The 26,678-nt window shown below is 35.4% G+C and overlaps 2 protein-coding genes across 2 annotated transcripts in view; both read left to right on the top strand.

Moving 5' to 3' along the window:
* Positions 1-3,228, top strand: part of LOC135213154 (uncharacterized) — a 309,126-nt gene extending 305,898 nt beyond the window's left edge. Inside the window, 1 exon segment of the mRNA XM_064247098.1 lies at positions 630-3,228. Coding sequence (XP_064103168.1) covers positions 630-1,045 — 416 coding nt within the window. The 3' untranslated portion in view covers positions 1,046-3,228.
* Positions 1-26,678, top strand: part of LOC135213163 (uncharacterized) — a gene marked incomplete at its 3' end in the record, with an annotated part of 298,865 nt that overhangs the window by 126,054 nt on the left and 146,133 nt on the right.

Genomic DNA, 26,678 nt, shown 5'->3' with positions numbered 1-26,678 from the left:
CGAGTGGGCAGTAAGAATAAGTAGTAGCAACTTGGTTCAAGTAGATTGCTGGCCTACTGGTAAATCAGAGCATGTGGTTAGTAAATGGAACACATTTCCAATGCATGTGGGAGAGTTGAGCTTCTGTATGCAATGAAGACATGAGCACTTAAAAATGTAGCTGTAAAGGTGTGGTTTACAAATAAAATTGCATGACTGGACTGCACTGGGAAGATCATATAACAAATAGGGATGTGGAGAGGTGTTCAGATGTTGAAAAATATTTTTTGATGGTTTTGGCACATTTTGAAAAGGGAGGAAGAGCTGGTAGTATGATAATAACCAGTGAAAGCCCAGACTGCCATAGGAAGGGGACAGATGAAGGCCAGAACCAGATGGGAACCAGTTGTGAAGACTATTATAGCATTAATAACTGTAATGAAAAAGGAAGCTGCAAAATATCTACTAATATTCAGATATTCTTAATGCGCAACATATTTTCTGTAAATAAGGAATTGAATGGTTTTGGGAATGTTAATGTATTTCTGCAGCATTGTTTGCTTGTAATTTTACATTGTTAGCTTTTAATTTTACTAGAAGTTTTCCCCCCCTAAAACATTAATATCATTCCTTTTCTATATTTTCTACAGATGATGTTGAACCCAACAAACTTTCATCTGCCACGGTGACTCAGATGGAGGTCACTCTTACAGAATCAGAGTCCTCCAATTCGTCAGCAGTTGATGGAAAAGAAACTGTTCCACCAACTTACCAACCCATGGATACTTCGGCTGAGGATGTTCCATTAAGTGGCCAGTCAGATGTCACTCCTCCTGATGTCAGTGTAACAAGTGTTGGCAAAACAGTGAGTGAAGATAGTGTTGCAGACAAGTGGAGCAGTGACGACCGCTTGAGTCAGCATGACAGCAGTAGTGGTCGGGGTGACAAAAGTGCAGCGAAGGCATCTCCTGCAGATAGTGAGGAGGATGAAGGGCGTTACAGCATGGGTGATGCAGACGACCCTCCCTCAGTGCCATCCTCTGAGGTTATTCCCATAACGGGGTGAAATGATTTCAAAGAAAATGTGATTTCAGTGAACTTTGATTTATACAGTATACTATATAAGCCTCATGCAATACACTTGCTTCAGAAATATTGAGAACAGCATCCAAATTGTTTTAACATAATATATTCAGGTAGCTTGTCATGTCATGTCCATGGTTATTGGTATGATACAGTGCAGTAGTAGTGTGACTACTTTGGGTTTATTTCATCAAAAGTATTAAGTATTTTTATTGTTGGTTCTACGTGGAAAATCATCGAAAAGATGGCAGAGGTCAAAGTGTGGCCAATAAGGTTTACATAATACTGATCTCTAATTAGGGCATAAGCCGAGAAGATGGTAAGAGAAGTAGAATCAACATAGTTCTTGCGGAAGCTGTACTTTGGGTGTGTCATTGCATTATTTGATGGCTATATCTAACCCACATGTGATATTAAATTGGCAGTTGGAGCTCATCATGTCATGTAATTTGATGTCCAAGTATATGCTGAAAAACAATGTTGCAATGCCCTTCTTAGGTTATTTATGACTGGTTAACATTTAAGTGATAATTCCACAGGATGAAAGTGAAAGATATACATATATATATTTTATTAGCACGCAGTACAAGTGCTTCTTACAGATATTGCAAGTTACTTTTCTCAAGGGTAATATTACAAGCTTTACTAATGCTTATTTCATTGGCAATACAAAAGCCTGTGCAGATATACATAGCACACTTGTTTGGCATTCTACGAAAAGTAAGTTTATATATTTTCTAGCGTTCAGCGATAGGTCATGAAATAATGTACAATGTAAGTTTTCATATTCACCTAGCTGAGCTTTCTAAAATAAAGCTCAATTCTTTTTGGCCAGGCTCATTCACAGAACTGCACTTAGTATTATTCAACTTTTGAACCAATGTTTGTAGTTTTCAAACAGAGTATCACTGAAGTTTTAATGCTTACCGAGCAAACAGTATAGTGCTTGCATTAAAAGATCTAGAATTGTGTTAAAAGATCTAGAATTGTGTTAGAAATGACTTTATCCTCTGGGAAATAACTTCTTGGAACGTATGAGACATGACCTTGAGGTTAATTTATCATCTTTATGAGATATTTTTCTTTTCTTTTGCTTAAAGGGAAAACCCTTGATATAGGCATGAATAGCAAGTCATAGCCCTAGGTTATAGATTTTAAATAATTCTTTTACTATTTTCATTAGTATTTTTTGTAATTTAATTTGGGATGATGTTGAAAGATTCCATTCTGGAGTCACTTTTTGTAAAACGAATGCCCATAAATTATTAATTTCCTAAGGGGTCTTGAGAATTATTGTTGTAATTTATATTTTATTTTTATTGTTATTGAATTTTTGGGGACATTAATTTCCCCCGTTGTTAAATGCTGCATCTTTGTCAATATTATTAATTGCAAACAAGGAAAGTGAAGCATTAGTAGTGATTGCCATTAGAGCCTTCAGAATTGTACTTAGTGCAACTGGCCAGAATATACATTATGCCCCTTGCTCAGTTTACATAAACTTATAAAAAAGGGATTAGTGCAACAGGGAAAAACAGGTTATAATAATCATATACATTATATATCCTTTCCAGTATTGCTAATTAGATGTCTGTAGTTGAGGATTAAGTTAAGGCTTTGAAGAGAAAATGGAAGACGTACAAATTCTGCACTAGGCATTGTTGTACAGGTCGAGTATAGCACATTCAGTCCCTAGAGCAACGAAGAGAGCGAGAAAATGCGATATATACACTTATATATTATATATACATACCGTACCGTGATATGGGAGAGTGTATTGTGAGACATTACCGATACCAGTTAGTGTGGATGTGCATTCTTTGAAGAGGAAAAAAAAAAAAAAGGTCTTTCATTTTGAGTGGTATTGAAATGAAAAATGCACCACTTGCTTCTCCCTGTTGCCAAGCATCAAGAGGAAGACAGGTGAGAGGTTTCCAATCCTGTAGTGCATCACAATGTTTAAGTGCTGTGTTCATCCCGATTGTTTACACAACTGTTGTATTTTGTGCCTCATTGTAACTTTTTTATGAATTATTCATCTTGTTTAGCTTGTAAATAAATAATATTGAAATGAGAGTTAGTGATTCATCATGCCTTGTATATATAAATATGTATTCCTGGATCCAAGTATAATATATGATTTAATAAATATGATAAGGATTAAAAGCATTTTATTCATGGATGCCATTTTCATACAGTAATTACAGTATGTGGTTTAGGAATTTATAACTATTCCTCTTATTTTAACAATTGCCATTATATCCTTCATTTTCTGGATCTTTATTTTGGCCTTTTTTGTGACCAAAAGTGCCCCAGTGCTTGGCTTAATGGCCCAAAGTTAAAAAAAAAATTAAATCAACAATTATCATGAAAGTTGTCTTCCTTACACATCTAGCTGAGCAAGAAGCTCCTAATACCCATATAGGAGCAGATGGCACTAGTGTTTCCTATAGCACAAGGATACAGGTAATAACAATCTTCAGTTAGTTGAAACATAAAACTGTCAATTGCATGAAACAAATACTATTAAGAGCTGTATTATTATTACAATCCTATTTGCAACCATAGTTGTTAAAGTAAAATGCTACAAGCCCCAAGGTCTCGGCAAGGAATGCAGCTCAGGAAACTGAGAAGTAATGCGTGAAGCTATGAAAGGAAAATTTATACATAATTTGTAAAAGACAAACTATGAAGAGAAACTCAAGTCAGGCTGTTCAAAAGAAAGCACTGATATTAAGTTTGAGTGTTAAAGTTCCAACAACTCAAAAGAACAGGAAAATCAATGCCTAATGTGTTTCCAACAGGAAATTACACTTCCAGAAAACTGTGGGGCATTGAACCTCACAAGACAGGCAAGACTAAATTTACAGCAAACCTAGTGAGTATCATTTAAATTTCTCTTATGATGTAGCATCTATGTAAGAGCATTATACCTCGGTAAACAATAATTTGGCGAAGTTGGCTGTAAGCAACATATAAAAAAGAAACAAGGGAGTGAAGTACAGGGTACTTTAAATAGGAATTAGAGTGAGGTGTTGTGTAGAGATAATGAGTGGGGTTCAGATGGCTGCCATATTATATATAACTGGTGGGCCCAAATTTCTTACTCAAGTTCAGAATTCTCTAATTATCAAAGGTCAATTGCAAACAATCACAAGCCAAAACTGCAAAGCAGCATAGTACATAAAATTGGACATACATATTAGTTGAATGTGAGTGCCAGTGTTGATGAATCTGGGAACACTTTGAGAGAATTTCTTTATAATCTCTTATGCAGACTTCAAATGTATTAGTACATTGTTGTAGCAAAATTTTCTTCTTTTTCCCTGAAGAAAATGTAACATTTTGTGATGCAGACTGCATATCCCAGACCAATGCAACTATCATTGTCCTATGCCCAGCATTACCAGCTCCATTTGTTCAACTGGGTTAGAACTTGAGTGACCCAGTGCTACCTCCGACCATGCAGTTTGGTACACCTCTGAATGGGATCTCTCACTAATAAAAAGGTGGCTTTTGAAGACCAGTGCCAATAAAAAAAAAAAAAAACAATAGTAAAAACCATCACGTGGAGAAATTAATAAAATACAGTACCTCCAAAACCTTCATTAAAATCAGGAGTAAATTCAAATTTGAGCCTGTAATCTAACCTGTGACCTTGAAAAATACTGGAGAAAAATGATCACCAACCATACAAGAACATGGTGATATGTTTCATCAAAATTGAGTTATCTTTTATACCTTTAAATTTCCATAATACCTTCTGAAACAAAACAAGTACATATAAATAATTTTGCTGGCAATAGTAATCATTAACTCCTAAGGCACAAACATCCAGAGTTTCATCAATATTATATGAAACATTATTTAAAAACAAATAATAGGTCTCGGTAAAAGTTTGGAAAGACAATGACCTCCATGGTTTCCATCCACAAAATGTGATCATTATAAAAAAATCGGTGTAAACCTTAAAATGAACAGCGACCTTGGAAAATGGATTAAACTAAAAAATTTGGGGAAATAATTGCAGCCTTCATGCTGATGGAAAATACCTATAGCAATATCTTTACTGACCAGAGACCTCTTAACTACCACGGCTTCTTAGATTTGGAGGAAAAAGTATAAAATGTTGATCTTTGATTCTAAATAATTGAAACACTATAAAAAAACTAGATGGAGATTGTAATCAGCAACCTCCATGGTAACTCCCCCCCCAAAAGAAGTTTCATAAACATCTGAGACTAAAATACATAATGATAATATTGATAAAATCTACTCAGCTTTTTCAGAGCTTTGTCAAGTTTCTTATTTTTCTGCTGCACAAAAGCAAAAACTCAGTATGGTAGGAATGCATTCTGCAGCTAATGTTTCACCTTAACCTCAAGCATTCTGTAAGCATGCAAGTTCAAAGGTGTGTACTATACAGAGGTGAAATACATTACAAATATTCTGGCATGATATTATGGCACAGTCCTTCTCTGGGGTTCCAGCCTGGAAGTACTACTTGGCAAGGTCTATAAGATTAGTTTTGGAATAGAGTCCAGCAAAATATTGCTAGTGTTTGAGGTAAGGTCTCCCTGCATTATATTTAGTCTCATGAAATCCTGGAATTGTTCTGAAACTTTAAATCCATCCATTATCGTTTTCTTAGCAGATCTAAAACTGTGTGGTGGCACACATGGGGGAGATGAACAGTCCCTTCTTGGTCATGGGATGAAATCTTGGTGATTTATACATGGATGTATCCTAAAATTTGGCTGTTTTGTCTTTAAATCATGATGCCTCTCAAGGTGAGGGCTGATCTGCATGATAAGATCCTTCATTCCTTTATCTATCAAATAAGCAGATGACAAGCTTGATTTTGCTGTCAACTGCTGTAATAGTGAAATATTCCCTAATCTTACAAAGCGCCTCCTTACCTTGTTTGTATAAGAGGGCATGATGCCCCAGAAGAAATGCAATGTTCATCTTACCAGCACTGCATTAAATAGTGCCAGTGGTCATCTGATGATGAATAGTACAGAATTTTTTCCTTATGGAAACTAAGGGGCTCTGATGATGAATAGTACAGAATTTTTTCCTTATGGAAACTAAGGGGCAAGTTGTTTGTAGTAAGAACTTAAAAGGTTCAAAGGTCACCGAATGTTCTTTCTCAAATCTTTATCTACCTCTGATTCAGGGTGTGTTAGATATTTTCTGACCTCTCCTCCTTTTCATGCCTTGCCAGATCTCAGCAAGGCACTTGCTGTCATGCCCACAGCATGATAAATAGACACTAACATCCCTTAAAGTTTATAAGTAATCAAACTTTTACAACCACATTAGTGAACTGTAATGACACTCAATAATTCCTACATTACCAGAAATGACTTTCACACTCATCATAAAACCACGATTCCATGTTATTATTAAAAACTCAAGAAATTTATACATGTTTGAAAAATGATCTACGTTACGTACAAATATCTGAAATGAAAATAACTTTATAGATCTTAGGGACATGAATGTCCCAAATAATCATGTTAAGCCATGTATAAAGCACTTACGTTGGGCGATTAAGGACCTCTTGGCCAAGCTAGACATGGCATCCTAGGTTAAGATACCAAACCATACCATACCTATCATACCACACCACAGCACACCAAATTTACTTCTAAAAAGGTAATGGGTGTTCAAGAGCTGGAAAAAGCCATACCAGACAATTTACAAATGCAGAATGGGGAATGGGTGTTGTTAGGAGTAAGGAAAAACACTGCTCTTGTCATTGTTTTTCACATTGTGTGTTGTTTGGCAATGAAAGTGGAACAAAAACCAATTACACTGCTTTATAAGTTTTAAAAAGATAATCCTAAAGCAGAAATAGACCTTTGCATTTACCCCAAATGTAATAGCACAGCCTCCTTCATAGCACACTAAAAAACATATCTGAACAAGATGCACCATCCCCTGACTAAACCTATCTTAAGGTGTCATGACCTAATTAGGGGATGGGGGGGGGGGGGGGGGGGGGGGGGGGGGGGGGGGTGCTGGTTTACTCTTCCCCCTGGAGCCACCCCCTATGTAGGCTTTCAGGATCATTTCGGGTTGACCGAGATGAACGTCCTAGGCCTATGCATATGTTTGAATGATCAGCCCACAACCTGCCCCTTTAACAATTGGTAGGCCATAACATAGGGCTACATGCAAAGGAAAATTAAAGAGGTCCCAGGTAGGGTATGTCATCGTGGGTGAAAATAGGTAAAAGTTGGGTTGGGGCTGCATCCCATAAATTACTATTAGCAATGCCACACTTTCAGGGTTTAATGTTATACTTTGTCTACTACTACCCATTAGGCCTAATTATAAGAATATGCTTTTCACCTGCTTCTCTTTACTCTTACCTATTTGTATCAATACTGCAAGAGAAATTGATTCATTTTCAGCTCTTCCCCAAGCAAGTTCACCGTTCATACTTTTGGATCTAGGCCTGTAAGTCTGCTGTCAGATAGAGACCTATAGGTCTATTGGTGGATCAACAACTGTAGATCTATGTAATTTTACAGACATATAGGTCTATTGTCAGTTAAAGACCTATAGATGTATTGTAGGACACAGACACACAGGTCTATTTTTACATATAGACCCATAAGTCTATTGTTGTATCCACACCTATAGGTCTGCTGTAGGATACAGACACATAAGCCTATTGTTAGATAAAGACCTATAGGTCTATTGAAGGATACAGTCATATATGTCTCCTGCCAGTTAAAGACCTATAGGTCTATTGTAGGATACAGACATATAGGCCTATTGTCAGATAAAGACCTATAGGGCTCTATTGTTGGATACAATAGGCCTATTGTCAGATAAGGACCTATAGGTCTATTGAAGGATACAGACACAGGCCTATTATCAGACAGAGACCATATAGGCTTATTGTCAGATAAGACCTATAGGACTCTATTGTAGAATACTGACACAGGCCTATTGTTAGATAAAGACCTATAGGTCTATTGAAGGATACTGACATAGTATAGGCCTATTGTCAGTTAAGGACCTATAGGTCTATTGAAGGATACAGACACATAGGCCTATTATCAGATAAAGACCTATAGGTTTATTGTAGGATACAGACACATAGGCCTATTGTCAGTTAAGGACCTATAGGTCTATTGAAGGATACAGACACATAGGCCTATTATCAGATAAAGACCTATAGGTTTATTGTAGGATACAGATATATAGGCCTATTGTCAGCTAAAGACCTATAGGACTCTATTGTAGAATACTGACACATAGGCTTATTGTAGGATACAGATATATAGGCCTATTGTCAGATAAAGACCTATAGGACTCTATTGTAGAATACTGACACATAGGCTTATTGTTAGATAAAGGCCTATAGGTCTATTGAAGGATACTGACATATAGGCCTATTGTCATATAAAGACCTATAGGTCTATTGTAGGATACAGACACATAGGCCTATTGTCAGTTATGGACCTATAGGTCTATTGAAGGATACACACATATAGGCCTATTATCAGATAAAGACCTATAGGTTTATTGTAGGATACAGATATATAGGCCTATTGTCAGATAAAGACCTAGGACTCTATTGTAGAATACTGACACATAGGCTTATTGTTAGATAAAGACCTATATGTCTAATGAAGGATACTGACATATAGGCCTATTGTCAGATAAAGACCTATAGGTCTATTGTAGGATACAGACACATAGGCCTATTGTTAGATAAAGCCCTATAGCTCTATTGAAGGATACAGACACATAGGCCTATTGTCAGATAATGACCTATAGGACTCTATTGTAGGATACACACATAGGCCTATTGTCAGTTAATGACCTATAGGTCTATTGTAGGATACTAACATAGTATAGCCTAGGCCTATTGTCAGATAAAGACCTATAGGTCTATTGTTATATCCACATTAATAGGTCCATTCTTAGATAAAGACCTACAGGTTTATTGTTGGCTATAGACCTAGTAGACATAGGCCTATAGGTCCACTATCGGATATAGACCCAGGACATTAAAAACAAAAATAGGCCTAAGCTGTGTGCATAAAGGTAAAAAAAATTACATCGACAAAATATACGCAATCAGAAACATAGCTAGTTCGTAAATTAGCAAGAAAATAAAGGTCGGAAATGTCGTGATTTAGGCCTCATTGAATTAACTGATGTGATGATGGTACATATGCCTATTAAAACTGCGCTCTTTAACGTTACACAAAAAATAATCTAGGCTTAGTATTTCCTAATATCGTGCTCATAACAACAATTACAGTACATTTAGTTTCAAATTCATTACAAATTGAAAATTTCATTATAACGTATACATACATACATACACACACACACACACACATATATATAGTATATATAATATATATATATATATATATATATATATATATTAGGGCTGTGCCTTGTATGATAAGGCGCCCTATGAGGTAATGTTAGACTAGCGATAATCTATACGCTAAGTCGGTTGTATTAGCACTTTTTCCATCTTTAAGGAGTGTCTGGGGTTTTGTAGATCACTTACGAAGTCGGTATTATCTTTACGACGATGTGTTAAACTCATGGTTCGGTGAGGTTCTTGTAGAAAAAAACACAAGGTATTAAAAATAGTATAATCTTCTGAAGTTTTACATGATGAAGATCAGGTATGATCGTACAAGTCTTCTATGACGATAGCTTGATCGCTTCTGCCAATGATGATGGCTAATCCTATTCCTCTACATGATAAAGCTTAGGTAGAGAGGTACAGGTCTTCTAATGACGATCACTAACTCTGTTCTGCCTGTCTACCATCTCTGTTACAAGTTATGAAGGAACAGACAGTAGTTCGAACATATGAACATACTATCAGAGACATAGTTTCATACGAACACACAATCAAATGAGACACGCTACAGATCACGTAGGCCGTTTGAATAATAGGTCGGGGTAGTTGTCTCAAGCAGGGAGCTTGGACTAATGTTTATAAACAATTGAATGACTACAGGTGACGGCATGGTTATCTTAGCCTACTTTTATTGTATACGTCCATCTTTAGCGTCTCTAGTCTGATCACATTCCTGCAAGCAATCTGGTTGACCTCTTAGTTTTAGACTTTTATATATATGGACTAACATTCCATATTTTATTATGTAAACACTTACATTAGCTCGGTCAGTACCAAAACCAACTACTGAATATTACTCAAACTTGACTTGCATTTGACTTATAGGAGTGTGATACAGACACTATTTGTGATTATATATATATATTAAGTAAGTTAAATAAAATTCATTGTGTACATGAATTGATTCAAGTATAAAATATAAACAATGATATTGGTAAATAATAGTGATCACATGATATATAATGATACAGTTTTTTCACTTCATCTCTTAAGATTACTTTATGCTACAGAAAATACTAATGTACTCTGATAATTGCATAGAATGAAGATTAACATGATAAAAATCCTATATTTTAACTGATAAAAATTTCATATATGAATTGATAAGTATTAATGTTTATGCTGATTGTATTCGTTGATTTTTATGCTAAATGTTATATATCTGATTCATTAATCATATATTACTCATAAATAAACTGCAGATAATGGTAAGATATAAGGTAACAGATTGATTATAGGCTACCTGTATTGTTATACATATGTATATGGATTCATATGATTATGATTAATATATAGTGCACTTTAAATAGATTCCTATTGCGTACACGCAAAAATATATTTAGATTCTGTTATTTATGATCATTTTATATAAGAGATTCTATTGCGTACACGCAAAGATATATTTCGACTCTGTTATTTATGATCATTATTATATATAAGATACATGATACTTTATATATAGGATACATGACACTTCATATATAGGATACATGACCGAGGTATACTACTTCACTTTTAACTAGCTTTCGAACAAACTTTTCGTCCATTACACAGTTCCAGACAACCAACCTTTAGACCAATTGAAACGGCCTTTTCCAATGGTTAAAACAAGGGGAAAATTTGCCTGGGGCGGGTCCAACGTTCTATTTTGCGCTCATAACCTTATTCTCTGCATCCTAAGCTACACGATTCCGTTCGCGATGAATAGATCACCCAGCACGAGTCCTTCGCCAGCAAAGTAGAGTTGAATATCCTTCGGGTCGTAATGTCGGAAGTATGTCCCTTTTTGTAGTCGAATTCCGACAGCCGCTGGAGCGTTCCGCATCAAAAACGAGATTAACGACGAGATACGGTGTCGGTCGAGATTAACGACGAGATACGGTGTCAGGTCGAGATTAACGGACGAGATACGGTGTCGGTCGAAGAAGTCCATGAAATTCCTTTCACATTGTAGGCGGTTGTTACTTGACTGTAGTCGTTCCGTAACCACGACGAACGATTTTTTTTGAAGTTGCGATGGTGAAACTCTCCTACTGCAGGATACTGTAACCATGGTTCCATTAATCAGCCTGCAAGTGAAATTATACTTGTCACAAGGGCAAAGTTAAATTCAGACGACATCCAAATACAGGGGAGGGGAGAGAGCCATTTAGACCAGACTTAACCCACATGAATTCGCTGTATTTTGGAATTCAGAAGAGTCCGCTGTACAAACTTTTTATCCATGGCATTAACAATGAGTGAACCTATCCAGGTCTATGATGACTTGTAAAAATATCCATAATTATAAAAATAAATAGATATCATTACGAATCTCAAAGAAAATTCGATATTACTGGTAGTAGTTACTAGACAAAGAAGTTGGAAACGGAGCTAATTGTAAGATTGCCAGGCAAACATAAGAGTCAAAGAGAAGATTAATCAGATTCTATGTGCCCTAACAAAAGTTTCATATTCATTTTCTCGTGCGCATCTTCTGAGGTAACTATTAAAACATTATGAATAGGTAGGAGATGCAACGAAAAAAACCCACGATGTAACTAATTTCTAAATAAACTTTGGGTTTTCAAGAAAAAAATGTGACATTTTCCCATGAATGTTTTACTTGAATTGTTAATAGGCTAATGTTGCAAGTAAATAATCATATATACATATCTTGATACTTCTAAATGTCTATGAGGTTCAGAAAAAAAAAATTAATTATTCATTTTGTTGTTATAGAAAATTCTATTTGCCTTATTATTTTGTTCATTAATTTTTAAATGATTGCAAGTCCTTAACTACTTTGCATTACACACAACGGATAAGAATATGTTATGTGGCCTGTCATGTGACCTATGAACCACATGTGAAGTTCATGAGCTGAGCATTTCCTTTCTCCAGTCCAATCTGCTTTTGCAAGCAGAGACGACACACAGATGAAGCCTGTGTAAGCAGATATTGAGGTTAAAAGGAAAACAAATGCTGGATACGGCAATGATGACGTCGTCACTTGGCAGGAGATTGCTCTCAGCCAGCTAAGAGTTACGTTACTTGTTGTAAGAGGATACGACTTTAGTATTTTCAAATGATATTTTAGTGTTTTTAATTTTCTCCACCCGCATGGGAAGAATGTTCTGGAAAAAAAAAAAACAACAGTACCAAAATTGAACAATATATTAGTTTCATGTTGGCATTTATGTTAAATAAATATTTCCTTATTCAAACTATATGAAAAAGGTTTCCATACAAATTCTATATATATTATTATTGCCCTGTATAAGATTCATATAGGATTATTCCATAGATAACATTTTCACTTCTAGACTTCCTGACTTTAAAAAATCTCTTTTATTTTTATTTTATTTATTTATTTATTTATTAGTTTAGTTTATTTATATTTTTTTTTTTTTTTTTCATTGACTACGAATATAAATCACCGGGACAGACAATATGTCAGTAGGTTTTGGATATGTGTTTGAACTTTTAGCTTATTTGTCATTACTAACGCGTTAAGTTAGAGTTCAAATCTTTACGCATATATTTATTTAGATATTTAATGGTTACGTTTTTGCTTATTGATATTTATCGTGATTCCTTTTTTATTATAATTTGTAACCCTTCCGACTTCTTACGGAGTGTATTATATTGACTCACTTGTATCCATATTTATCTTATTTTTATTTTATATTTATATATATATATATATATTTGATAAATTAATGGTTGGCTTGAATATGTGGAAAAGTGTTCTCAGCGGCGTACCGTATAAGGCGTACTTGCGGCATTAATTCTAGATACAAGATATAACTGATAAAGGTATTTAAAACCGCGAGAACCGCTATAATCCGGTCGGGATCCAAATATCACGAGTTGAACTCGTAATAGTACCATATGACACTCCTATTTAATTATCCGTTATTCTAACCAAACCGATTGACTCTGGGCGATAAAATATAATTTATTGGTTTTCTTAATGGAAAGGAATTCACACAACGTGTTAAGGAGATTATTATTGATTTACACCACCCCGAGTCACAGATTTATTATGTGTTGAATTCCATATTTACTGATTTAGCACTCAAAAATATTCCTAACGCACTCAATTGCGGAGTTTGTTTTTTAGTGCTATTAATTCTATATAACGTGTCAAGGAACTATTAACACTAAGAAGTGTTTATTCCCTCTGTCAGACTCGTAATTCTGTTAATAATTCTACGTATATTCTTTCAAGGATTGATTTGGCACAGGATAGGCCCCTAAACTGACAGGTGTCTTAGTGTATCCCTTGTTTTCATGACACGTGTTACAATTAGTTATGTGCTTTTTATATCTGTAAGCATTGTAGGCCAGAAAACAGTGATTGGCTTTCTGTGAAAAAGGAGGGAACCCTGGATGACGGAATGCAACCAGTTTATGACGATTGGTATGAGAAAGATTATTACTACTACCTGGTCGTTAGTCATCTGCTGTGTTCTTTCGGGTTTTCCTCGCCTCACAGACCTACATATTAATATTATTTGATTACATTATTCTGATACACATACCTTAAGTATACTTTTGCTTTAGGGTTTCTGCTCGAAGTGTGTATTGTTTGGGTTATGTCTGTTGACGCTTGCTTTGTTCAGTTTGTAACAGTTCTGCGCTCCGACCCAGATATTCAATGCTCGCGATCTCTTGGGTTAAGGAATTTTTCTTGTTTAGATACGGTTTTTTAACAATAGGTACGGATGTTTCTATATCTTTTAGTCCAATTAATGGTTCTTTGCTGTATGGTGCGGGATTGCGGGGATAATGCGTCAGCTATGATAATTGCTTTCCCATGGTAGATATCTTAACTTGGCTCCAAAGACCTGAATGATCATTTGTCACCGAGTTCTTTTGGACTGTGATTAAAGCCTTTGAAAAAACTCGGTAAAGGACTCATGTTCAGTAAGGACTTTATCAGGATAGCCATAGATTATGAACTTAAAACGTACTAGTGAGTTAAAGATACCTAGCCCTTCCTTGCCTATTACTGCATATTTACTTTCAGAGGGGGCTTTAGTTTACGTGAATAAAAAGCTATAGGGAAGAACTGTTTATCATATTACTGAAGTAGTATCCCTCTTACCCTTGGTCTGAGGCGTCTGTTGCAATAAAAAAAAATTCCTTATTTAAATCAGGGATTTTTAAGTTAGGTAAGCTGCATATTCGCTATTAAGATATCGAACGCCTGTTGATGCTTTTCAGACCATAATAAATCTACGCTCTTCTTCGTAAGATCTGTTAAAGGAGCTGTCATGATTGAAGAGTTACATATTTACATACGATTGTAATACCCACTACAGCGCAAAAGTGCTGTATACCCCCTTTTACGTTAATAAGTACCGGAAAGTTGATGAATAGCCGACACCTTACCATGGACCACTTTTAAGACCTTGACCAGACACATAAAACCTAGATAAACATGTTCGGTTTTAAAAACTCACATTTAGATATTTTACTCCTGAGATTATTTGTTCTTTGTCTCTGTAGCACTAGCTTCTACTTTAGTGAAATGTACTTCTAAGGTTATTAGAAAAGATTACAAGATCATCCATATAGGCATGTAGGTTATCCCCCTTATAAAAGTCTCCAAAACACTATATTGTTAATTGGGGCGCAACGTAAGCCAGAGGCATATGTAAAAATTGATAATGTCCCCTCCGAGTGTGCTGAAAACGGTATATGAGGTACAATCACTTAGGTAATGGTATCAGGTAAAAGCCTTTAAGTAAGTCCAAGTTGGTGAAAAAAAAAAAAAAATTTATTCTAACCTAACAGAGATAAGATGTCGTCGGTACATGGCACTGGAAACTATCGGGAGATCGTTTCCTTGTTTAAGCGTCAGAAATCTACGCAGATACGCCAAGTCCGATCTTTATGGCATGACATTTGAGGGAAAAAATTATATGGGCTTATTTGATTTCCTAATGACTCCTATTACTAACTTTTTTCAACTTCGCTCGCATTTATCTCTATTTTTTTGAAATTTCATTGAGAGTCTACACGAAGGTACGTATATAGCTTTATGTTTGTCCTTAGACCGTATTTTGTGTTAAATTACATCCGTTTTTTTCCAGAGATCACTCGCCCAGTGGAGAAACTTCCTGGTATTCAGGTAAAAATGATAAAAAAAAATTCTGCTGAATCATTCTCTGCTTGAATGACTTTACGGATATTACTTTAGATAGATTATCAGAGAGATTCATCCACGACTGGTTGGGCGTGATAAAAATTAGCAACAATAAAAAATGCGATATTTATAACTTCCGTATCCACGATATGTATACTTTTAGGGTGGGCTTTGTTCGCGGAAATCGTTATATTTCAGAGTGTCGGGAAGGATTAAAAATTTCATTTCAGCAAAGCTCGTCTTTTTACACGCACTAAGACATTCGAGGGTGCATGCTTCTCGAGATTTTTGGCGTGCAAAAGTACGACTGCGGTTGTGGGAGAATTCTGTTGGGTCATTTGAACAATGTTACGATTTATGAGACAAATGTATAGTTCCTTTATATAAGTTATTATTTGATTAACTGTCTCATTTTTGTTCAAACGGATTTTAATATGTTGAAGGTTTATAGGATTTTCCTTTGATAAACACGCCTTATTTTGCAGGATGTAAGATAATATTTTGTATACCCCTAGATGGATCTACAATTACACTACATACAGATCAACGTTTTTTATAACTATAGAGGTATCTGTAAACGCTCGCTTATCCGGACTTCTCATTAGGGAAGTTCGAACAACAGACGGTGAGTCCGTAAATACAAGATATTACGTGTATTAAAGAAATAAAACAAGATATTCTAATTTTTACGGCGCGTACAGTGGGCTTAATCCACCAGTATTTATTATAACTTAATGTATTAAAATTAAAAACGAAAACCTGCTCTGATTACTTATACGGTCGTGTGTTTTCATAGGAAAAATCCATTTTTAATTCAAAAAAAATATGGTATGGAACCAACATCGCTTTTCCCCACTCTGCTAGAGTCGCTTATTGTGTGGAATTTGCTTCGCTTTGAAAAACTCAGCAGATTTAACTAACCTTGACCGCTGACTAGGTGACACAGTCACCGAGTTTGCTTGTTGATTCTGAACGGGATACTGTTTCTTTATTTCTTTTGTAATAATTAGGATCCTCTCTTTATTAGTCATCGGCACGTATTGTGGTGTTTTTAGCATTATGTTTGCTGGTTACGTATAAAGCAATGAATGACGAACTATTAGGAACTGAGCGATTATAATAAGACAAGTTATCACTACTGCATACAATATAACTGTTTGTACTTCATTCTTTGCTAAAATTGAAAATAGTGAGGGATCCTGGTCAGCGCATTTAGCCTGATGAAAGTTTTTTACAGACATGTTATTCCTTGCAATCCAGCCATATTTTTAAAGTTGAGTTGAGTCATTGAGGTTCGATATTTTATATAACTCAAAAAACTCAAGGCTAAAACTGCGATCGGGACTTTGCAAAGGAGCATTTATTGTCATGACCCGAAATAGTGTTACCTCTAATTCATATAGATTTGTACGGGTGTTCACTTGTTTTTTTTGTGTGTTTCTATCACTACGGTGCTTAACGACCTATCCATGCATCTGTATAAATACAGACGTCCACTGCGTAAACGCATATTCACTGTTTAATATGATTTGTTACGTAAGGGATTAATAATCACCCAAAATGATAAATTAACATAGTATATGATTATGATATCTCAGTAGAACTTCTGGAAACAGACACTCAAAGATAAAAACTCGCAGTAGCGAAATCTCAATGATATAGATAATTTCTGTAAAAAAGTAAGATTAGAATGTCTCGTAACTTCAGCCACAGGAATAACGAAATTCTACCTGTAAAGGAAACACTCAAAGTTACTCCAAATGTAATAAAAATTTGTACTTAGCTTGCTGTGGGAAGTCACGGTGTTCCGATAACGACACACGGCCCTGGTCCTCCTTCTCTATTTAGCGGACGACCTGGTTGGCTCCAGTTTCCCCCGTGCGCGTTGTTTCGATGATTCGAGCCCTTGAAAGATCCGATGCTGCAGACGCGTTCGGTTTTGTTTGGGGGGTCTGGAGTGCCGAACACGCATCACTAACGATGTTTCATTGAATAGATTCTAATGAGAGACGGAAGCTTGCGTTGTCGTAGGAAAAAGGACACGTCGGTTTTGTTTCTTGAAGTTATCACTAACGATGATACTAAGTTGCTGGACGAATCTTGTTGTTTGTTTTTCTGAAGTCGCCCACTAATGATGATACTAGGTTGCTTGAAGAATCTGCTGCTTTCGTCGTCGTTGACTTCATGATTTATTATTCTGTTTTTTCTTCGTAGGACGTTGTAGAGTTCTTCTGGTCCGCTGGCACCAATATTAGGGCTTGTGCCTTGTATGATAAGGCGCCCTAATGTTAGACTAGCGATAATCTATACGCTAAGTCGGTTGGTATTGCACTTCCATCTTTAATGGAGTGTCTGGGGTGTTTTGTAGATCAACTTACGAAGTCGGTATTATCTTTACGACGATGTGTTAAACTCATGGTTCGGTGAGGTTCTTGTAGAAAACACAAGAATAATAAAAAATAGTATAATCTTCTGAAGTTTTACATGATGAAGATCAGGTATGATCGTACAAGTCTTCTATGACGATAGCTTGATCGCTTCTGCCAATGATGATGGCTAATCCTATTCCTCTACATGATAAAGCTTAGGTAAAGAGGTACAGGTCTTCTAATGACGATCACTAACTCTGTTCTGCCTGTCTACCATCTCTGTTTACAAGTTATGAAGGAACAGACAGTAGTTCGAACTATGAACATACTATCAGATGACATAGTTTCATACGAACACACAATCAAATGAGACACGCTACAGATCACGTAGGCCGTTTGAATAATAGTCGGGGTAGTTGTCTCAAGCAGGGAGCTTGACTAATGTTTATAAACAATTGAATGACTACAGGTGACGGCATGTTATCTTAGCCTACTTTTGTATTGTTATACGTTCATCTTTAGCGTCTCTAGTCTGATCACATTCCTGCAAGCAATCTGGTTGACCTCTTTAGTTTTAGACTTTTCTTTTATATATATGGACTAACATTCCATATTTTATTATGTTAAACACTTACATATATATATATATATATAGATATATATATATATATATATATATATATATCTATCGAGCTACAATGTCCTTTAATATCTAATTCGCTCTACCTAGGAATTAATATATTTTCATATATGCTTAACCGAGGGGAATTTTTTCTCGATAATAGATTTGCCTGGACCAGGGCCGCGAACCTATGGATCCTTTCAAACCCAGGAACGTCAGTGAAGCGAGCGGTGGTGTAGTAGGTTCGCGCCCTGGTCAGCAAATCTATTATCGAGAAAAAATTCCCCTTCGGTTAAGCATATATGAAAATATATTAATTCCGAGGTAGAGCGAATTAGATATTAAAGGACATTGTAGCTCGATATATGTATATGAATCACGGAAATGTGATATGACTTATATATATATATATATATATATATATATATATATATATATATATATATATATATCTAGTATACTTCAAAAGATATAGGCCTATGTAAACAATACAAAATGGCTGTAAATAGGCCTACTGCAATGGCTACAAGAACGTAATTTATTTTTAAACAATTATTGACGTCTATTCATAGCTTACCTATGTTAACGGCAAAGCTCCCTCCTGAAGGCGTGACCGCCTCTGAGTTGGCCTTCGGCACTTGGCTTGCCCTCCGTGCCCGTGACCCAAAAAGGACCAGAGATACAAAGAAACAAGAGCTTCTTCTATGAAATCCAACGACCGACTGCACAATGACACTTCACAGTCCAGGGTTGCCAGATTTCCACACTAAGGAAATCCACGTCGGTCTCAGACAGTTGCCAGTTATGCAATATATTCGACTTCATCGAACTCGGAGGAATGAATGAGTTGTTTATCGTGATCTTGTTAGTGCTCAAAACTTAGCGTTATGAATTGCCAACCAGTAGCTTTTTTTTTTTGTCTTTACTAATAAATAAGGATAAACCACTGACCCTTCCGTTTTTAGCTCATAATTGTTTAAACATTTAGTTAGATTTTATTCTAATTTTTTTTCATGAGAGGATAAAAAAACAAAACTTCTCAACAACAGTCGGTACTCCTTTCATTTGATGATGAAAAACTGGAATGAAACTTATTTAATTTGACGATGCAAAAAGTAACATAGGTGTTTTACAACAAGTATATATATATAAGGCATCTTAATCACATCATCGTAATGAGATATAACGAAAAATTTGTAATGATATTCAATCCGACATTATTGCCATAAATATAATGACTATACCTATCTATATCTTGGCCCAACTAACACTGTTGGTTATATGCTCGCAGGTGAACTTGAAAAAATAATTATCACAGTATTGTATCATTGCAATTACATAATCACAATCACTTTCATAAAGAATTGAAGCTGCAAATGTAATTGTAAGCACCAGTGTTATAACTATGCTTTATTTTTTAGAGTAAAGTAAACTAGCAACGTATCCTGGACCTAGGCTAATGTACTGAACCATTTAATTTTACATGAGGATTTAATTACCACTGCATTATATAATTTCTCACGTTTATCGTTGTTATACACAGTCATTCATTTAGGGCAATATCAACTGACAACGAAATCATGAGCGCTATCATCTATACTGGTAAACTAGGCCTATGATTTTTACTAAGGACTTACGTTATACGAATTACAGTTATGAATCATTAAAGCCGCCTTCATTTCAAAAGTTATGTCACCGTTGTTGTAGAATAACCAAACTGATTATACAGGCACATTAATCATGTTCACATGCAAAAATTGCAGTGTATTGCAAAGTTGTAAAGTGCATCGCTGAAAAATAATTGCTACCGAATAGTAGTATGAATGTATGCATATATTTCACAAAAAATTCCAGAAAATATGCCATTAAAACTAGCAAATTAAGAATACTCTCTAGTATATATTAGAAAAAAGAAATGGTCAAGATCTCGCTTATATTCTAGGTCTAGGTTTGCACATGAATCAACGGTCAGCGTTATACATCTGATAAATATCCAAACGCATCCACAAATTAAAAAGGATAAAAACTAATTATTATTTTATGAATATCTGTGCGTGAGACTTATAAAATAGAATAGTAAAATTTTTATAACTTATTATTAGATTTTAACTAGCATACGCTTTAATTTTTAAGTAAAAAGCGTGGAAATTTTTACGTGTGGATTCCACACTCACCTAATCACAATGTGGAGAAGATAAGCCGTATTAGTGACAGCGTTGCCGAAATGCCGAATGTTTTCCCCCGATTTGCCGAGAAAAACTCTACAGGCGGAGAAGCAGACCTTCAATGCCGAGAAGAAATCGGCCCTCCTTGTTCATGCCGAGAAAAAAACTCGGCATTCTTCGAGGGGATTGATTTTATCGTCTCAAATAAATTTCAATACTATTTTTTTTTAATTAGTTAATGTCTTTTTATGTAAGCTTGGGTAGAAAATGATTATTACTACATTATTATTACATAATATATGTGTAAATGATTCTTTAAGAGATTCCACTTAATAAGCATTGAAAACGTTCAACCCTTCTGTGACGGTTAAGGAACCCTTTATAATTGTAAAACACGAAAACCAAATAGTGTTAGCAGTTAAATACCCATGATATCATATCTAGTATATTATGTATGATTAGGAATGTAATTCAAACTACAAGAATAAAAATCAAAACTGTAGATAAAACTAGCAAGATTGAAATAGCTGTAACTTTTGTAATTATAATGTTATTGAATTTAATGAGTTACATGGTTGTAAAGTAATTGTAAGATATTTTGATATTGTTTCCATTCATAGAATTGTAATTTGATGATAAGACGTGATTACATTATAACTGACTGAACCATGTAGTTACGAGTGGCGTAATTACTATTCCATCACTGGTGAATCCAGGGAGCTAGGCTTCATTATGGGGGGGGGCGCTTCAAAGAAATTAGCATAAAACAGGATATAAAATCTGGAATTAGTAAAATATATTCTCAAACATATTTATCCCTGATATATGATGAAAAAATAATAATTTTTTATTTATTTTATTTATATAGCCTATATGTTCTATAAAGTTGATTTATAAAACTGAGTAGGGTACGTCTACCTATATTTTGTGTGTAATTCTTTGTCTTATAAAACGTTTATCTATAAAACTTAATATGTATATATCATTGTTGTTTTGTTGTAATTGTGTATATACATAGCTAATGTAAGCTTTTGTTGAATGATGATGAATATAAATCGATGAGGTGTTGCATAAGATTGGTTTTATTTTCTTAAAGTACCCCGGGCGGGCCTACTGAAAATGATTCCGTTTTCTATAAGATGCCGATTTTAGTATGCAGAGCTATCGGCAACGCTGATTAGTGACGTCATTTCCACATTTCGGCAGCCCTGCTTCACACTTGACACTGTGACTTTATGTGATAAATATAAAGGGATAATTGGCAACTCCTTTCGGCAATTCAGGCTTAATCATTCCACATTCAAATGTTCCGGGAATATAGATTCACGGCAAGAAAAAAAAAAATCAAAGATATTTTTGTAGCCGTTAACAAAGCCAACTTACGTAACTTATATATACAGTATTGTTAAGTATATTGTTTATATTGCGTTGTTTGGTTAGCTTTTCATGCGCAGTGTCATCTGTTGGCGAATTTAGTAACTAATCAACTATCCCTTTCACAACGTTGTCATTGCTATAATAGGTGGACATGATTTTATTTTTTTTTTAATAAAGATTAATTTTCGTTAATTAGTTTCATTTTTACTATTTAACGATGCTTTCCTCTCTGGACATTAACTTCGGCAACATAATAGCGATATATAACGATTCCATTTAACGTAAAGATATATTTTATTTCTAATGAAATAAAGTGATTATCTGATTTCATACAAATGGATATACTACGTGGTTCATATACATGTTCAAAGCTACAGGCAAGTCGCTAAGGCTACCAAGCCTGGTTCAGTGGTCAATACCAGGACCCTTGTTCATTTCCACACCATGCCAAGGGTCCAAGCTGGCATAAGGCCCGAATCTAAAATAACAATGAACGCTGATTATAGAGAGCTGATAGTTAAATATACTACTTGGAATAAATAGTACAGAATGCCAAGTACAGAGGTACCAGTAAATTTCCGCGTTTGCTGATGATCCTGTGCTGTTTATAGATACTGAAGAGAGACTGGAGGCTAGTGAAGACTTGAATTAATAAAGTGTATGCAAGAGGAAACGGTGGTACAATATATGTGAGCAAGATTAGTTATGAGACTAAATAAAAGCAAGGAAGATGGAACAATGAATGTTACTGTGGACAGTTAATTCGTATGGATGATGTGGAAAAGATGATTAAAAAAGAATATTCTAATACACCTGGAACATTTATAGTGAGCTAATAAATAATGTTTAAAGAAAATCACATATCCAAGAGGTGAAAATATCTAATATACCAGAAACTGCGAGAATTCAGATGAAGAAAAATAGACTGTTGTTGTTTTAAGAAAGAATCCAAGCCAAGATCATACAAATAACTTCTGGAACTTGAATTTGAAAATAGCCTCAATAATCAGTATTTTTAATAATCTCATTATTTTCAATACTCTGATTAACACAAGACCTTCAATGAAGGCAAAACCTCAGATACCAAACTCGACACAATGTATAATACAGATATGAAATGGGTGAAAATATTTAACATAAATAAACTTCATTTTAAGAATTCTAACCATTACATAAATGAAAATGATTTACTACCAATCTAAGAATAAATAAATAGAGCTCAAGAGTAGCAAATATATATTATATATATATATATATATATATATATATAATATATATATATACGTATATATTGAAAGTCATTTAATCAGTGGAATATCCATTTGGGGAAACAAAATAGTGAACAAAAAACAGTAGTACTTAAAAATAAAATTATTAAACAAATAAGCTGAATATTTACATATCAATGAAAAATCGTAATTCCTCAAACAAAAACACAAACAGCAGAAAGGAACACGCAAATATCGTAGGAATACTTTAACAAACAAAAGCAGAAATTCTTTCAACCTGCAGAGAGACTGAAAGGTGTGGTAACGGCTGCTGGCGGGAGAATAATAGGTAAAATAGTAAGGTGACGCCATTGTCGGCTCCCCATTAGTGGCTCCATTATTTTTTCTCCTCAACTTTCTTCTAATTGCTATAGGGACATAAGTTAGTTCTTACACTTTCCCACTGCACCTCTCCCCTCCTCCCCCCAAAAACAGCTCCTCCCTCAAACCATATTTCGCCACATCGGTCTAAGGAAACCAACACAAACGCAACAAACACACACGAAAACAAAGAGGAGAGAGAGGACGGAGAGAGAGAGCGAGAGAGAGAGAAGGAGAGGAGATGAGAGAGAGAGAGAGAGAGAGAGCAAAGTCTACAATCGAGTGAGCATAGGCCTATTTATAGAACTAAATACATTGTTTTCTTCAAGAGCTTGAGTGATTATATTATCTATATAGTACAACGTTTTAGAAGTGGAGAGAGAGAGAGAGAGAGAGAGAGAGAGAGAGAGAGAGAGAGAGAGAGAGAGAGAGAGAGAGAGACTCCCATCCCATTGGCTACGCCAGCCACCCACAACCTCGCGCCATTGGCCCAAGCAAAGGCGGTAAATCCTGCCCACCCTTCTTTATTAGCCCCCGAAAAACGTAGTAGGTGGGTGTAGCATTCGTCTGGGCTCTTGGTAGAAAAGACGGTAAGAATCAGCTGTTCAGCCCTTTTTGGCGCGCACCTTCCTGAAGGAGTCTTCTTCTGCTTTGAAACTGACAAGAAGTGAGGTCGTGAATTTCAAGCAGGTATGTTTTAAAACTTTTGGTTACTCTTCACGTAAGTTGCGGCACTTAACGACTGACACGGTTGATTCAAAATTACAAAATTAATCTGACAAGAGTTGTTTGAACTTGAAGAAGCCCATTGAAATATTAACATATATAAGTTTTACCTACATTTTTTACGCTTAGATTCTGTCATCTTTAAATCCCAAAGACTCATTTTCTGTCAAATAATTCACATATAATGTATAATAGACTTCATATGCACCACAAGCTGCATATTCGGAAATTCTTAATCATGAGATTGCTTTCTGACAAATTATATCCTTCACTAATTCTTTTGTTGTTCCTTTACTTCCAGAAACGGCCATGAACAACCTTCTATTACCAGTCGTCGTTCTGATGACCATCTTTTCCATGGGATATGCCATACCACCCTCAAACTTCATGGTAGGCATACCAGTGGAGGGCGTCGAGTTGGAAGACACTGCACCGATGGAATTAGGCCCACGAGATTATTTCCCGAATATCTTGGCTTATTCCTCCCTCCGCCAAGGACTACGACCTCAGTACTACCCTCCCACGGTGTTCAAGGCTAAGCAGGGAAAAAGATACCGTAAGTAAAGTGGTTTCGATTTTGCACACTTTAAAGTGACCGGTACATCTGGCCGTATCTGACTAATTCTTACACCAACATAGGATGCCATGACCTCTCTGGAGAAGTGAGACACCCTTAAATTTCAAAACTTTATAATCAAAAGAGAGAGAGAAAAAAAAACGAAGTAACTGCAGAACTGTTGGGGATAAAATACCAACAATTTCATTGGACTGACGTGATTATGACTATGGTATTAAGCCTATTTAATCAAATTAGCTAACTAAAGAACTGGTGGAGTCGTCTTACACTTGATTGTTAAGCTATATGATGAATCTAGCAATAGGTAGATACAATTGAATCACTTTTAGTAGGAGAATTGATTTTATTATAATCTTGAAAGATTAATATAACCGGCAGTGAAGTCTGATGCACAAAACTACAAAAATTATGAAATAAAACAAGTCGATTACATGTACTACGATTTTAAGCCTGAAAAAGAATTGTATGTATGCTGGAAGTACACACAAAGATTCAATGTGTGTGTGTGTGTTATTTTTTACCTGTAGAGCAGGGGGCCGGGGGGATTGTTGTTTAGGAGAGAAAAATATCAGGTTTCCCGGAAGAAATAGGTAGAGCCGACAAGGGAACTTACGAAATAGGAACTCTTTTTCGCTGCCACAATTTTATCACATATGGAATTTCGTGTTCGAGTTTAGACTCAAAATTGTCAACTTAAAATTGAGTCCAAGTGGAGACAAATTAACGATAAAATAAATTAATAATTTACCTAACCAGTTACCCTAACTGCAATTACCTCCTCTCCCTGCAAAGTGTTTAAACAAAGTAGTACTATTTTGAGGAATAAAGTCCAAGTGATCGTAAACATATGTGTACAAGAAATGAAAGTTGCTTACTTATAACGATCAGGAAACGGAGCAACTCTCTTGTACTGGAATATCATATAGCATAGCAGAACGAAGGCAAGAATAAAAGACACCAAACAAACAAATGTGATAAGAAAAATACAAAAGTTGACAAAAAAAAAAATAACGACAAAAATGCAACACGGAAGATCAGTTTACAAAATCGTTAAGGGTTCTCGAACAAGATTCCTCTTATCATACGGCCGTTCTCTGACTCTTTACGTCATCAATGACACTTACGTTCTTTTAACGTTAAAAATCCCATCGATCATCACGACGTTAGCAAACGAAACACAAAGCATAATGAAAAAAGAACACAAACTAATGCTCATTATGACGTTATCAACACCTGGTCTTCGTCTGTTCTCGCTCTGCAAATCCCCACACACAAGAGCGTAACGAAGTCTATCATTACCTTCATTTGACAAAGAAACGCGGTTTTAATGAAGCTCGAGTTTGTTAGGGGTTGCGTTTGTTTGTATAACTGATGGTGGCAACACTTTATGCCTTGGGGTATTCTATGCACTAAGTCTGGCCTACGAAGATTTGTAGTAAGGAATAATTATTATAGGTCTCAGCATAATTTTGGTGGCGCCTGACACCTTTCAAAATACGATATATATATATATATATATATATATATATATATATATATATATATATATATATATATATATGTGTGTGTCATATCACTTTTCCGTGATTCATATACATATATCGAGCTACAATGTCCTTTAATATCTAATTCGCTCTACCTT

The sequence above is a fragment of the Macrobrachium nipponense genome, chromosome 42, assembly GCF_015104395.2.
Source record: "Macrobrachium nipponense isolate FS-2020 chromosome 42, ASM1510439v2, whole genome shotgun sequence".
In the NCBI taxonomy this organism is placed as follows: Eukaryota; Metazoa; Arthropoda; class Malacostraca; order Decapoda; family Palaemonidae; genus Macrobrachium; species Macrobrachium nipponense.
The sequence above is the reverse complement of the archived record's forward strand: the minus strand, read 5'-3'. Positions and strand labels throughout refer to the sequence as shown.